This window comes from Drosophila willistoni, chromosome 3R (genome assembly GCF_018902025.1).
Source record: "Drosophila willistoni isolate 14030-0811.24 chromosome 3R, UCI_dwil_1.1, whole genome shotgun sequence".
Classification (NCBI taxonomy): Eukaryota; Metazoa; Arthropoda; class Insecta; order Diptera; family Drosophilidae; genus Drosophila; species Drosophila willistoni.
The window spans coordinates 7,251,100-7,266,341 of record NC_061086.1 but is presented as its reverse complement, the minus strand read 5'-3'; the positions used below and the strand labels follow the sequence as shown (position 1 = coordinate 7,266,341).

The 15,242-nt window shown below is 43.4% G+C and overlaps 2 protein-coding genes across 2 annotated transcripts; one reads left to right on the top strand and one right to left on the bottom strand.

Moving 5' to 3' along the window:
- On the bottom strand, window positions 1-4,507 carry LOC6650482 (zinc finger CCCH domain-containing protein 14). The gene is made up of 5 exons (XM_002073108.4): window positions 4,242-4,507; window positions 3,939-4,164; window positions 1,508-3,880; window positions 1,139-1,432; window positions 1-1,064 (listed from the first exon to the last, which is right to left on the bottom strand). Exons 1-5 carry the CDS (start codon window positions 4,281-4,283, stop codon window positions 838-840), a joined length of 3,162 nt encoding a protein of 1,053 aa, XP_002073144.4. The 5' UTR covers window positions 4,284-4,507; the 3' UTR covers window positions 1-837.
- Window positions 4,508-4,892: 385 nt separating this feature from the next.
- Window positions 4,893-15,129, top strand: LOC6650481 (bromodomain and WD repeat-containing protein 3). The gene is made up of 14 exons (XM_002073107.4): window positions 4,893-5,039; window positions 5,363-5,421; window positions 5,526-5,555; window positions 5,987-6,046; window positions 6,627-6,873; window positions 6,944-7,751; window positions 7,816-7,912; window positions 7,979-8,293; window positions 8,374-10,643; window positions 10,710-10,874; window positions 10,943-11,216; window positions 12,068-13,294; window positions 13,368-13,557; window positions 13,616-15,129. The coding sequence occupies exons 1-14, from the start codon at window positions 4,997-4,999 to the stop codon at window positions 14,683-14,685; spliced, it is 6,855 nt and encodes a 2,284-aa protein (XP_002073143.1). The 5' UTR covers window positions 4,893-4,996; the 3' UTR covers window positions 14,686-15,129.
- The last annotated feature ends 113 nt before the right edge of the window (window positions 15,130-15,242 follow it).

The following is a 15,242-nucleotide window of genomic DNA, read 5'->3' as shown; positions in this document are numbered from 1 at the left end:
TAATTTGAACCATAATTTATTCTATAACTCTAATCTACATACAATAAAATAAAAAAATTAAATATCGACTAAATATCGAGCAAATATATTTATAATTTTTATTTGCAGACTTTTTTTTCCATTTTATTCTTGAGGTTTTTGTTTTATTCTCCAATTGAACAACAATTTATTGTAACCATTCAAGAAATCTGATGCTAATGTCTAATACAAAATTATAATTAATTAGTAAAAGCAATTTTGGTTTTAAATATTTTTTTTCTTTTGTCAATTACGTAAACGTAAAGCCACTGAAGAGAGAAATAATTGAAATTCTAAATGTTCAGTCGGCTCGCCGACATCAAAAATACCCTAAGCCAATAAGGGTACTGACCTTATTCGGCCACTGCTTTCACAAATATATATATATATATATATATTTATATATATATATATACAATTTCTTCGATCCGATCTTAGGGAACTGTTAAATGAAACCCTAAGTAGAGACAAAATTTAATTATTGCTTCAATAAATTAGAAATTGTTATATAAACTTTGTTAAGATAGTAAATCAGTAAATCGGACTGGGAGATACAGATTAAGAATATATTTCCCAATGATACGTCCCTTTTTTTAGATACAGTTGGTCTAGGGTATAGACATGACATGAGTTTTGCATGATTCAGATGACCGACTTGCCATAATAGATAATGCTGTGGATAGTTGTTGTGAGTTACAGGGAGAAGTGAGAGAAAGAGAGAGTAATTATATAATATAATATGACATTTGCTAGATTATTGTTAAAACATGCGAGTCTGCTTCTCTGTCTGTGTGAGTTGTCCTTCTTATCCATCCACGTTCAGCCCATGGAGGCAACCCATTTAAATTTGCTTTGCATCTCGGGATGATAAAATACGCACTCCAATTTATTAACACAATTCTTGCCAAAGCGACACAGCTTGGGATGATGGAACGTGCAACCGACTTTGGTGCAATTTGGATAAAATTTACACATGGTTGTTGCTGTCGTTGTTGTCACTGGAGCCGATATTGATTTGTAGTTTTGCACGGGTATGACATGAGAAGCTATAGAAAAGAAAAAGAAAATTTGATTTAATCGAACGATTTTCTTTTTATATATGTGTATGACTTAGACTTACATAATGGCGGGGCCATTAGTTGATGGCCATGACTGAGATCTCTAACACCGCTGTGCGCGAAATTGCAATCGATGCTCATGCACGACATATCATATTTGCACTTTGGATGCGAATACATGCATTTATCGGCAAACTTGCAATTGGGAAATGTTTTGCATGGCGCCGTTGGATGATAATATTCACAGAATTGTTTTGTGCAATTTGGATGATATTTACAGCGTTCCTTTGCTGGCAATTGTTGTTGCTGCTTTGACGACACCTTCAACACGGCCGAATCCACGCTGACAGCGCTCACTAGTAAGAATGGAAACGAAAGATATTTAAATGGAATTGAAAAAATAGTATGATTTCTTGTTTGACGTGTCTTACGTGTTGGCAGATTGTCATATTTTCTATCCTCAGCATGGCGTATGGGTATCTTGCGTCTCTCGATGGCCACTTCTTGTTCCACGCTTCGAGAGCGTCTCTTTTTATGGTCTGGTTCGCCATCGGGCTTTAGGGTAAAACGTATGGGTGTATGCTTGGCCTTAACTTGGCTTGGTGTTACCTCATTGTGGCTATTCACTAAGTGCCCAGTGGTTTCCACTGAACCAGACCCAGGCTCAGAACCTGAGCTTTGGCTGGGCTTTTGATCTTTGTTGCCACTGTTAGTAGCACGTTTTTCTGGTCGAGAAGTTTTCGATCTGACTGGCAGTGGAGGCGTGGTGGAACGTTCCTCTGTGTGAGATTTTGTTGATTTGTTAATGTCTTTGTGACCATTTTTCTTTGGTGACCGATGATGCAGTTCATCATCCTCATCTGTATCAACATTATTTTTGATAATAATCTTCTTGATCTCCTGTGACTGTCTAATTACTTCACTGCGATTCAAACTGCGGGAGCCCATATGGGATGAAGGTGGCGGTGTATTACTGGATGTTGGTGATGGCGAGGAACTGCGACCTCGCCCAGATTTTAGCCTCCTGGAAGACGATGAAGACACTGTCGGCTCCATACATGATGCCATTTGTGGCACTTGAGGCGAAGAGGCTTTTGTGCCTTTGTTGCGATACGAATGCTCTCCATTCAGTGTGACCACAAACTGGGTTTTCGCTGCACTATGTGAACTGATGTGCATATCAATCTGTTCCGGCACGTAGGCCTCAAAATTTAGTTTTTCATTGGACTCGATTGGCACATATTCCTCAATCACTTTATGCTCCTCGTCGTCCTCCTCTTCTTCATTTGGCTCTTGCTGCTGTTCAACCTCTGATCTTTTTTTCCGTTTTCCAATAACATTGACCACCAAATCTCGCGTGCTTCGTCTAAAAAGCTCATTATTTGCCGGAGCAATACTTCGCTTTGATCCCCGTATTTTATCTCTAGATTCTATTGATTTTTCTATCAGCTTACGCTTGCCCAATGTGGAACTAATCATCTCCAAATCATCTGCATCTTTATGCCTGGGGGCGGATAATTTCGATCCAGCAGACGAGGTAGTAATTGATTTTGCTAGTATCGTGGATCTCTGTGCTTCGGCAACAGCTCGCAGCAAGAGATTCTTACTCGCCTGCCTCCTGGGCGAGACATGGGGACGTGGTTTTATCTTGATTACTGAATTAACTGGCTTCTCTAATAAATCCTCATCATCCGAGGGCTCCGGAGATTTGTGTACGGCTACGATAACACGTGAGCCAATACGTTGTTTGGCTTGAGGGATCTCTGGACTGGGACTAGATCGCCGCTGACGTGCTGAATTGCGGTTCGATTCTCGTGTATTATCGTTGCGACTTGGCCTACGATCATGGGACCGAGACCGCGAGCGTTCTCGTTGACTACGTGTCTCTGGTTCGCTGCGTCGTCTATGTGCTGGCACATACAGCTCCTTTTGCGTTCTTTGAGAGCGCTCTCGGTCCGGAACGGATGATGATGACATCTCTGCTTTCGCTTTCGAGCCTAAACGTTCATGGACAGAACGACGCTGTTCTTGACGTTCATCTTTGCCTGGTGGCGTAGCTTCTCGGGGAGATTTCTCACGTCGATTGAAGACAATGGGCGATTTGGCTTTGCGCTGTATTGAGGCCTCTTTAAGACTTGACTCTAACGATGATTCTTCGTGAGCATTTAGATTTAAAAGATCGTCATCATGCACACCAGATTCTGATTCTATGGTCTTTAGCTTCGGCCCCTCTTCCTCCTTCTCATGTGGCTGTTCATCTTCCATTTCTTCTTCCTCCGCTTCCTCAGCCTCTTCATCGTCGTCTGAGTATACATCGATTTCTCCAATTTTACGCAAATGTTTTTTGGCCGCCTCAATTTTCTTTTGTATGGCTGCCAATTCAGCTAAATCCTTCTCACGATTGCCTGCTGTCGTGGTTGGAGCGCTTGTCGTGGAACTAATTTCCGATATAGTTGGTATATCAAAGTCTTGTCCTTCTCCTGACTTACGTTTGTTATTCTTCTTTTTGTTTAGTATAATTTCATCTTTAGCTGTATGATCGGCATCCAATGACTTTTTGGCCTTCTCCAGTAGTTCCTCAGCGAAGACATCGGTTATGGAGCCACCACCACTAATGACGGTAGCCATGGCCTCACTACTTCCACCAGTTCCACCATCATGCTGCTCATCTCCAATAGATTTGCGATGCGATGGCCTTCTGTCCTTTTTTGAAAATTTTTTGTCTTTTTCCTTTTCTTTGACAACGGCAACTTTACTAGCTGATGTTTCGGAAAGCCGGGATTTACGTGATTTTTTATTGCTGGCTAAATGGGTTATGTTATTAATTAATAATTATTATTCGTTTCGCACAGCAAAACTTACCACTTGCAACGGGCAGGGTGACTTCCTGCAGTTTCTGCAATACTTCATGCAACCAAGTGACAAACAAATCGGTCTGATCTCCCAAAAATAGATTTAGTTCGGCATTCATTTGCTGTTTTGTTCGCTTATTGGCTACCATTACCATCACATAATCGGGCAATTCATCGTCTATAAAGCCAGCCGAACCTCCAGTTCCTAGCTCCAGGAGCTTGGCCTTAACGGCACTCTAGAAAGATCCAAAAAACACAAACCTTTTTAATATACAATGTTCAACTTCATTGATTTTCCCCCCTCCCGACTTACGCGCATCTTCTGTCCAATTTCGCTGCCCAAATTGCAATCCATATTGTGACCTGGCCTAATCCTATGTCTGTGATATTTCTCTGCCCTTTATTGACTTTGAGCATTTAACTGTTGTTAAACAAGTTCCTTTTTTATGTGGCACTGGCCTCGTTAAATTAGTCTTGCTCAGAATTGGATTACATGAAGAGAATAATATAAAATTATCGCAAATTGTCCGACTTGCCGATATCAGAGAGTTGTTCCTAGAGATGCGTAAAATGCGTGATTAGTGGTCACGAGTTGCAACTGACATTTGCTGCTTGATTTTTTTACTTTAATACAAAATTTTGTTTGCTTTTTTAATACAAATTTCGTTTTTATTTTGTATGCATTTTGAGTCCTGTTGTTATTACATGTTGATAAAATATCGATATGTCGATCGCTACGGCGCGAACGTCAAAGTTGTAATCGAGTTTCAAAAAGTTAAGCGAATTAAATTTAAAGAAAGTAATAAAAATCTGAGCAAAATATGGAATTCGTAGGCAAGTACGGGCCTTTGGAGATGTGTGTTACTGCTGAAAGAACTATCGATAGCATATCGATTAGTTTCGGGTCGATGGTTAAAACTATCGATGTCATTGGTTTGGATTCATCAAAGTTCCACCTCTAGTGTGTGTGAGAGAGAAAAAAAAGAAAGAATTTCAAGCAAGCAGGGAGCGAGCGAGCATTTTGTAACAAATTTACGTGTGTGTGTGATTTGTAATTCGCAATGAATAATGGAAAATAGGCCGAACAATTCGATTGATGTTATAGTGCCAGGTGTGTGTCCTAATCTAAATGAATTGTGGGTGTTGTACCATCAAAATGGCTGCTAGTCCGCAGAAGAAGGGGCCTTGGTACACATAGAGGCAGCCAGCCAGCGAGCGCAAGAGGAAAAGAGAGAGAGGAACGAATGTGTTGCTGCTGTTGCCTCTGTGTAAGACCCAGGCGCCGCTGCAATTCGACTAGCTTTGCGATTTCCCACTGAAAAAAACTGCACCAAAAGGAGGAAAAGCGATTTGCAACATAATGGGTCAGAGGGGGAGCATTTATTGTGTACAAACTCTGTTTTTTAACAACTTGTTGCACATTTCTATTTGCAGAATTGTACTTTCTGATATCCAAGTTTTTGACAGCAGGCCCGCTACAAGACACTGCCAAGGTAGGTAGAACGAGACGAGCAGTTTATTGCATATTTGTTTTGATAGATATCAAACGAAAGGAAAATCTATAATAATTATTAAAATTAAATTAACATTCTCACAGGTCCTAGTGCAGGAATTGGAGCAAAAGAAGGTAAGTCAAGTGGGAGCACAAGATCTGCAGTTAGAAAGACGTAGGCAAGGGAGGGTACCCTTCGATTACCACCGCGCGCTGCCTTTGTTGTGTTATTTTTTTGTTTATATATTTTTCGCTGTTGTTATTGTTGATGTTGTTGTTGCCGGCCCAAACGCTGCCTTCTCCATCCGACGTCGTCTGTTTATTCCCGAGTTCAAAACCATACTGGCAAGTGAATTTTTCAGTGGCTGGTGGTCATATGGTAGTCAGTCTGTCTGTCTGTCGTCTGTCTGCCGTTTAATAATAAAAAGTAGGTAAAACAACAAAAACATTGCGGCTGATGACGTAGTAGGTAGATTCCCACTTCACCCCCCGCAGCTGTACCATTAATGACATCCAGTGATAACATTTCTATTGTCTTCCCCCTACCCCGTTTCTTTATGTATTAGGTATTGCCCCGACGCATTGACTGGCTGGGAAATGAGCATGAACAGACCTTTGCCGAATTGGTGAGTTATTTTTTACAAAATATTTCTTATGAATTTGCATTTGTGGCTTGCATAAGTGATGATACGTTTGCCTTTGTCTTTTCGTGAGTCGCTCTCTTTCTGTGTGCGCGCGTGTGTGTGTATGTGTTTGTGACGTCACTTGTAGGTCATCGATTGATTGTCAATCATAAGACAATATGTAATTAATTAAATTGTGTAAAACAATAATTTAGAAGTTCTATTTAATTATTAATTAATTTTTGAATTTAAAAATATGTTTTTAATCAATGTTTTTTTGATCAAAAATATAAAAGACCTTATCTAGATTAGAAATATTGCTAAAATTCATGAGACATTGGAAATTTTGAAAATATTATTTTTAAAATTGTTTTAATTAAATATTTTTTATAACAATTGTCGACATTTTGTTTCCCATACACACACACATGCATATGTTCATATGTATACTACAACCACCATTTAGCTGTGGCTTGGCTAGAGCGAGATAGCTAGTATATCTTGTATTTTGGACCTAGCGATAGCAAAAATACTCTTTATCGATTTGTTATCGATTTTTAAATTTCGTGTCATTTTATTGAAGGAACAAAAATACGCTCATATTGGCTCGAATCATTTGCTCGAAATATGCTCCCGCCTTGGACCATTGGTGGACCAGGAGCTGGCCCCAAGTGTGCCCGGTATCAATTCACTTCTGGGCACCGGTCGTCAGAATTTGCTTCGGACCAAGGAATCAGTCTATCGGTACCGTTCCCTAAGAGACTACTGTACACGTTTGCATGGTGTTTCGCTTCCTGATTCCACCCTTTCTAGGCCCATCAACAATCTAAGTAAGATCGCTGACTGAATTGAAAATAGTTTTCCGAATTAATGGCATGCCGTTCTGTTTGTTTGTTACAGCCAAAGTCCTTACCGGACGAGAGCATGGGGTTCATGTGCGTCGGAAACAGCTGGTCCCCACAGATCTATATCGCAAGACAAAACTACTTCGACGCACTGTGGGTCACCTCTCCTCGGTTTATTGTGTGCTTTTCGATCGTACGGGACGTTACATCATAACTGGAGCAGATGATTTGCTTATTAAGATTTGGTCAGCAGCGGACGGCCGTTTATTGGCCACTTTGCGTGGGGCGTCAGCGGAGATTACAGATATTGCCATTAATTTGGATAATACCATGCTCGCAGCGGGTTCTGTGGACCGCATCCTAAGGGTGTGGGATATGCAAACCACTTCACCCATTGCCGTTCTGGCTGCCCACACAGGCATGATCACATCTGTGAACTTTTGTCCATCGCCAAGGAGCGATCTAAAATATTTGGTCACGACCAGCACAGATGGCTCGATTGCTTTTTGGCAGTACTCAACGCCTCGGGGACAGAAAATAACATTTGCTCCAAAGCCCACGCAATATCACGAGAAATTGCGACCGGGTCAGGCTCAAATGATGTGCACAACCTTTTCGCCGGGTGGTATGTTTTTAGCTGCCGGCTCGGCGGATCATCATGTGCGTGTCTATATGATGGCTGAGGATGGCCCGAAACGCATATTGGAGACGGAGGCTTACACAGATGCAGTTGATTCCGTTCAATGGTCGCATCGTGGTCTGAGATTCATATCGGGTAGTAAAGATGGCACGGCACATATATGGACATTTGAGTCCCAGCAATGGAAAAGCACGAAACTCTGTATGACAGAGCGATTGGTCAGGTAAGTAACGTGATGAAGGAATCATTTGTCTACTGATATACTAATATTTGTGTGGTTGTCTTAGCTGTCCGGAGCCAGAGGAGGGTAAAAAGCTTAAAGTTACCATGGTGGCTTGGGATGCATCCGATCGTTATGTCATCACGGCGGTAAACGACTACACGGTAAGTCTTAAAAAAAAGAAACGAATTCATTTAAACAATTATAATTATCAATTTCCCTTTTGGCAGATCAAAATCTGGGACTCAAAGACAGGGAAATTACATCGCGTATTACGCGGTCACAAGGATGAGCTTTATGTTCTGGAATCTAATCCAAAAGATGAGCATGTCCTCCTCTCAGCTGGTCATGATGGCCAGGTGTTTCTCTGGGACATTGATCAAGGCGTTTGTGTGGCTAATTTCTTCAATGATATCGATGGACAAGGTCATGGCAGTGTTTTTGATGCCAAATGGTCACCAGATGGTACAATGATAGCAGCCACAGATTCCCATGGTCATATACTAATTTTTGGTTTGGGATTGGGCATGGAGAAATACAAAATGGTATGTTTAATGAAATGAAACGAATCTTCCATAGCCTAACGTGACTAATTATTTTATTTATATATGTCCTCCTCTATTAGCTGCCAACGGAGCTGTTCTTTCATACTGATTTTCGACCATTGCTGCGAGATGCCCAACATCATGTGGTGGATGAACAGACACAAATTATGCCTCATTTAATGCCACCGCCATTTCTTGTTGATGCTGATGGCAATCCACATCCCACCAAATATCAGCGATTTGTCCCAGGACGCGAAAATTGCAGTGCCGATCAGTTGATACCCAATTTGACAATTGGCGTTGATGGTGTAGTCATTGAAGATAATGCTCCGGCCAATTTGATTCAACCTAATGCTGTGGCACCTGTCGCCGGAGTCGGAGGAGCTGTTCATGGGCCCGCCAATTATTCTCACATAGATCGCATGATAGCAGCTTTGGCCAATCGTCAGGGAAATTCCAATGCCAATGATGGGAATGCCAGCAATGCGAATCAATCGTTTGAACGTCTTACAAACCGACAGCAACCAGATAGTCGGCAATCCCCACGTGGCAATGTTCTAGGTGGTCGTTTGGCTCAAGGATGGGCAGCATCAGCAGCTGTACCAGCGGCAGCTCCAGCGGCTCCAGCAGCTCCAGTAGCGCCTGCTGCGGGTGAGGAACAAGCGCAGCAGGGTGCACCACAGCAGGCCGTACCCATAAAGTTTGTGCGCCGCACCTATGTCCGTCCCATGAAATATGCCCAACAGCAAAATCTTAGGCAGACCATTTATTCTGCTGGTCAGTTTGAGTCACAAGAGTACAAACGGGAGATGCGCCGCCGACCGATTATGATAAATACGGCCAGCGCTGCCTCAGCCCATCAACAAGCTGGTGGCACGGTGGGTAGACCACGGAATACCCGCTCTAATGGTACAGGAGGGCAAGGACGACCTGGTCGTCGCAGGGGCGCACAATCTGGCGAACAACCCGCCTATCGGACACGAGCTGTACGAGATCAGGAACAAGATCGTCGCTACGATGATGCAGCTCCGGTGCATGAAGAGGAGGAGGAAGAGGATACAGCCAGCAACACATCAGGAGATACAAGCTATTCGAATGTGGAGGAAAATCTAGAGGATAGCAGTGAAGAGTCCGAAACAGATAGTTCAGATTATTCCGATTGGGTGGCAGATACGCCGGGTCCCAATCTAGAGCCTCCAAAACGATCCAAGCGAAAACCGTTGTCCCGTCGTCGTACCATCAGTGACGATAGCAGTGATGACGAGCCCACGGCCACAGCGGCAGCAGCATCGGGTTCTGGTGGCCAAGCAGCTGGTGGTCAGGGCAGAAGAAAAGGACGCAAACGTGTTCTTATCCCACCAACAGCACCTAATGGTGAAATACCCGAGCTTTTCAGACCAGCCGAGTGGTTATCCGAGGTGATTCCAAGAAAGGCTCCCTACTATCCTCAAATGGGAGATGAGATAGTCTACTTTCGTCAGGGCCATCATAGATACTTGGAAGCTGTTCGTGCTAAGAAAGTCTACAAATTGTCCCATAGCTCGGAACCCTGGAACTTTCACACGCTTCGCGATCATGAGTTGGTCCGTGTAATTGGCATTAAATACGAGATTCGTCCACCTCGGCTTTGCTGCCTCAAGCTGGCCATGATCGATGATGAAGGCAATATGACGGGGACAACGTTTAAGATAAAATATCATGACATGCCGGATGTTCTTGATTTCTTAGTGCTCCGCCAGACATTCGATTTGGCAGTGCAGCGCAATTGGAGCATCGGTGATCGGTTTCGATGTATGATTGGCGATGGCTGGTGGATGGGTCAAATTGAATCGCGACATCCGTTGGCTGCTGATTTTCCCGAATCCTTTTTTATGTGCTTTCGCGTTCGTTGGGATAATGGAGAATATGAGTATATGAGTCCCTGGGATATGGAACCTATCGATGAGCAACGCCTTCCCGATGAAGAAGGCGGAGCAGTTCCCGTTCTACCCGAGGAAATACGAGCTACCCTTTATCAGCCAAAATCAGAGGAATGGCATCGGGGCGATCGGGATGGCACTTGCCGACGTATCATCAATGGTCTGGAACAAGTTATGCGGCTATCAATAGCTGAACATTTCCTTGCTCCTGTCGATCTAAATATTTATCCGGATTATGCCTATCTCATCGAATATCCCATTGATTTGACGACAGTGAAATCAAGATTTGAAAATCATTTTTATCGCCGCATCACATCCGCTCAGTTTGATGTACGCTATTTGGCTACGAATGCAGAGCAATATAATCGCCGACATACAAGTATAGTGAAGCATGCTCGAATTGTAACCGATCTGTGTCTAAGGATCATTAGGTAAGGGATACATCCATCCGGGTGTAGCTTTTTCTAAAAACTTTCTCTGGTTCCATCTCTCAATAGGGATGCGGATGATATTGATGTGGCTGCTGTCTATCATCAATTGGTTGATGTTTATCATTCATCCGAATCGGAAAACGAGGTTGACTCCGATGTAGTACCATCTACCAGTACAGGACCAACAACTTCCGCTGCAGCTGCCCGCCAGCGCGTCTCCTCCACGAGAAGGTAAGAGTTGGCAAAAGGAATTACATTAAGTCACCAAAATAACCTTTATTTTCGATATAATTCATCAGATCCAATCGCATACGTTCTGATGGTGATTGGCGTTCCGATTGCCGTCAACTGTTGGATTTGATGTGGCTGCGACCCGATTCGTTGCCATTCCGTGAACCAGTCGATACGATTGAGTTTCCAGATTATTTGGAAATTATAGCCACACCCATGGACTTGCGTACGGTTAAAGAGGATTTGCTTGGAGGGAACTATGATGATCCAATGGATTTTGCCAAGGATGTTCGTTTGATATTCCAGAATTCCAAAAACTACAATACCAACAAACGGTCTCGGGTGAGTCAAAGACGCCACCAAATGGCAACCCATATAAAAAAGGGAGGAGGAGGAAGAGATGGGAGAAACGGGAGTCGTCATTTGTTATAGAGCGATGCTAAAAACTAAACCAAAAAAGAGAAAAAACCTTTTTTAAATGTCAATGTGTTGTTGCTTTTTAGTCGTTGTTGTTTCTTCAGTTTCTGCCTCCCATACTCACCACAACGAAGCCCTCTAAAAACACACAAACCCCTCTTTACACACACAAGAACACAATCACACACACACACACGCATATGCAAGCTCATCTACTTTCTTTTGCCTTTCCTATATCGTTTAACATGCCTTCCAAACTTGAAATTAACCAACCAACCAATCAATCTATCAACTAATCAATCAATCACACCTCATAATAATAATAACAATCATCAATAATATCGAATCGAATCCATATATGTATGTGCATATGTGAATCCATCCTTTCCACAACACATCAAAATGAATGACGATCCTCCGTGTGACCAAATAATTAATAGGAGACCATGGCGGTAAGGTTGCTCCTCATAAAACCGGGTTAAATCCAATTTTATGGGATTGTTGATATTTGATTTAACCAATCGGAGATATTGTTAATCGGAAAATATAATTTTGCTTTATATATTAACAGGGTTATTAGTTTTATAGTTTGCTTTTAATTTTTCCTTTTTTCCCTCACCCTTCTTAATTCCAATTTGCTCACTGACATAATTGGTTTTGTTAGTTATTTGGTGTAATGGAAAACAAATCGGCCTATTATTTGATTGGGAATATCAACAATCCGCGAACTTTTCTTAATATTCTTGCCAATATTTTTCTGCTGCTTCTTATTACAGATCTATGCCATGACCCTGCGTCTCGGTGCCCTCTTCGAGTCCCACATTAAAACGGTCGTTACGAACTGGAAGGCGTCCCGCAGACGTGCAAATAAGAATAAATCCGGCAGTAGCGGTGGCAGCGGTCGTGGTGGTTCCAGTAGTCCCAACAAAAGAAAAGCCACAGAAAGAGCTACACGTCGCAGTGGGCAAAAGCCAGCAACAGCAGCACGTCGTTTACCTGTGGCCCATTCAAGCGAAGATGAGGATGACGACGACGATGATGATGATGATGAGGATGATGATGAGGCTGCTGCTGCAGCAGCCACTGCTCAGTCCTCATCTCGTTCGCGATCGCGACGTAATGGTGGATTGGGTGCTGCGGGAATTGTTGCCAGTAATTCGGGTTCAAATCGTGTTACTTCTTCATCTTCGACTGCTGCCCAGCCGAAGAGACGTCAAAGAATCAGCAGTGAAGAAGACGAAGAGGAAGATGAGGAGGAGGATGAGGAAGAGGAAACTTCGGAGGCCAGTAGCGATGAGGATGAAGGCCATTCAAATGAAAGTTCACCGCAACAAAGACGACCTCAACGTGGCCAAGCTCGGCGACGACGTCCAGCGGCTGGTAATAGCGATGATGACTTCAATGCAAATGACTCGGAGGAGAGCTACAATCCCAATGAAAATAATAACCGTCGTCGTCGTGCTGGTGGTGCCGGCGGCAGTAGGAAACAGCGTGTTTCCAACAATGGTCAACCACATGGCAGAAAACGGCGAAGTTCAGAGGAGCAAACAGGAGGACCAACAGTTCCAACGCGTCCCCGTTCTAGACGTCTGATGGGCGGAAGCTCCGAAGATGCCTCTGCCTCCCATTCGCAACAAGATGAAAGCACTCAGGATAGCCATAATCATGTCACGCCAAGGAAAAGAGCGAAAGTCGGGCGATCTTCCTCTCATGCTATCCCCAATGGTCCAAGTACCAGTGCAGCTGGTGCTGCAGCAGGAGTTGTCGAGAGTCCCTGTCGCAATACACGTGCCAATGGTGGCAGATCATCTAGTGGTCAACATCCGACTGAAAATGATCATAGCTATCATCTGCCAGTGCGCAATGGACGGATTATAGAATCCGATACAGATTCGCATGGTCATAGTGCAGTGGGTAGACCGACGAGGCAAAGTGCCAAGCGTGCACTTATGGATTGGGGACGGGGCAGTGATATAGAAGAGGAGAGCGAAGAAGCGGAAGAGGTGAGTTCAAAAGCAACAGTATGAAGGGGACAAAAATTAATCACTTATTTTTCTACTTTGATGAATTCTTCAGATTTTACCCACACCCACCAAGGATGATATGCCATCGACGAGTCGCGCTGCATTGGCTTCAGCTGCTGGTACTTCACGACAATTGCGGACGAATCGCAATACAGTGGTTAGAACCGCACCCAGCGATGACGACGAGGACGATGATGACGACGATGATAGTGATAATGAGCCGCTTGCCAATAATCAGCAAAGTAAGAAGTTCAGTCCATTTTTCCTCAATCCATATTAATCAATTTCTTTTTTATTTAGAATCTGCCCAAAACACGCCATCAAAAGCATCGATAGCGACGACGTTAACGCCAGCGGCCGCAACGGTAGCGCCTCATCCACTAGCGCTGCGACGACGCCTGCCATCACCGATCAGGAGCACCCACATGACCCGTTCACATGCCACATCAACGACGACGGCAACAACCACTCAATCCACCTCACAGCCGTCGGGTCTTGCCACACATGATCATAATTATCTGAGCTCACGGCAAGGTCCGAGACGTATGTTGTCACGTCATCAGCGTAATGCCGATGAGCTTGATACTAGCCTAGATCCCTTGGATAATTCCCGACTGTTAAATGGCATTGTTAGTCGTAATAGTCGACAACCCACCTCAACCACCACCAGCGCCACCACTAGCACACCCAATAATGCTAGTAGCATAAGCACGCGTCGTCTACGTGGACGTACAAGTCAGGAGAATTCCCAAGAGGAAGAGCAAGCGGAAGAGGCTGCGGCTTCTGATGAGGGTACCGATGGTGGCTCAACCTCACAAAGCAGCGCAGCGGAGTCGGCTACGGATTCAGAAGACAATCAGCCATTGACCAGCTATGTGTCGCCAAGCAATGGAGGAGGAAGCAACCAGCAACGACGCAAGACCAAAAACTCATCAACTCCAGCCTTAAATCAAAGACAACGTCGTCCCACTCGTCGCCCGCCATCAGATAATTCATTCATTAATGATAATAATGATGATGATGATGACGAAGAAGAAGACGACGACGACGATGATGATGATGTGCCTAGAAGTAGGCGTCGTCCGAATTCCAATCGCCGTGGCCGCAATCAAAAGCGTCCACGCTACAATGAGCAATCTGATGACGATGAGCAGCAACAACAGCAGGAACTGCCACGCAAAAGAATGCGTAATGGTAATAGCTCCCAGGAGCACGATACCAGAGAATCGCGTCCACGTTCAACTGGTTGGGAAGAGGACGATAATGGCCACAGCAGTACCGTGGACAGTGATGAGCAATTGGTCAGCGTCAGCAGTCGCGGTCGAGTGCGTAAAATCTCAGCCAAAGCGCGAGGCATTTTCAAGGAATGAAGTAGTGGATAATCTCCACTTCCAAAAAAATACAACAACAACAAACCCAGATGCAGACTGTTTTATGTATAAATTTAAAGATAAAGGAAATCTTGATAAAATGAAACTTTTTTATAGAGTCACTTAGCTTCTTTATTGATTAATGTGTAAGAATCACGTGTCACCTCACCCCTCACTTCATCGAAGGCCCCACATCCACCACCACCAACCTTTCCTCATTATTCCAAAAACAAACTTAGGCCTAAGCATAAAGTGTTCTCATTAAGTATATCATCGAAACCTTCTCGCCCACACCAACAACAATCCCTTCATCTATCCTACTTTATATATCACACACATCATCATTATATTTGTTTATTGTACTTTAGTCCACTTATATTTTGTGGTGTCTCTCAATGAAAGCCCATTATTTTTTCTTATTCTTGTATGTATTTTCTATATATAAGATTATATATATAGACAATAGGTACTTTATTATACATATATGTATTTAAAAAACATGATAGAACTTCGCAAGAAATCACACACTTCATTTAAAAAAAGGTTAATTTCTATAG

What these genes read in the sequence shown, in the direction of transcription:
- LOC6650482 (XM_002073108.4), bottom strand. Translation starts at nt 4,283, where the DNA reads ATGGATTGCAATTTGGGCAGCGAAATTGGACAGAAGATGCGC. An exon ending in AAATTGGACAGAAGATGCGC is followed by an intron (nt 4,165 to 4,241) that starts GTAAGTCGGGAG and finishes GGATCTTTCTAG; the next exon opens with AGTGCCGTTAAGGCCAAGCT. An exon ending in CACCCTGCCCGTTGCAAGTG is followed by an intron (nt 3,881 to 3,938) that starts GTAAGTTTTGCT and finishes TAACCCATTTAG; the next exon opens with CCAGCAATAAAAAATCACGT.
- LOC6650481 (XM_002073107.4), top strand. Translation starts at nt 4,997, where the DNA reads ATGGAAAATAGGCCGAACAATTCGATTGATGTTATAGTGCCAG. An exon ending in CGGCGGTAAACGACTACACG is followed by an intron (nt 7,913 to 7,978) that starts GTAAGTCTTAAA and finishes CCCTTTTGGCAG; the next exon opens with ATCAAAATCTGGGACTCAAA. An exon ending in GCTTGCCAATAATCAGCAAA is followed by an intron (nt 13,558 to 13,615) that starts GTAAGAAGTTCA and finishes TTTTTTATTTAG; the next exon opens with AATCTGCCCAAAACACGCCA.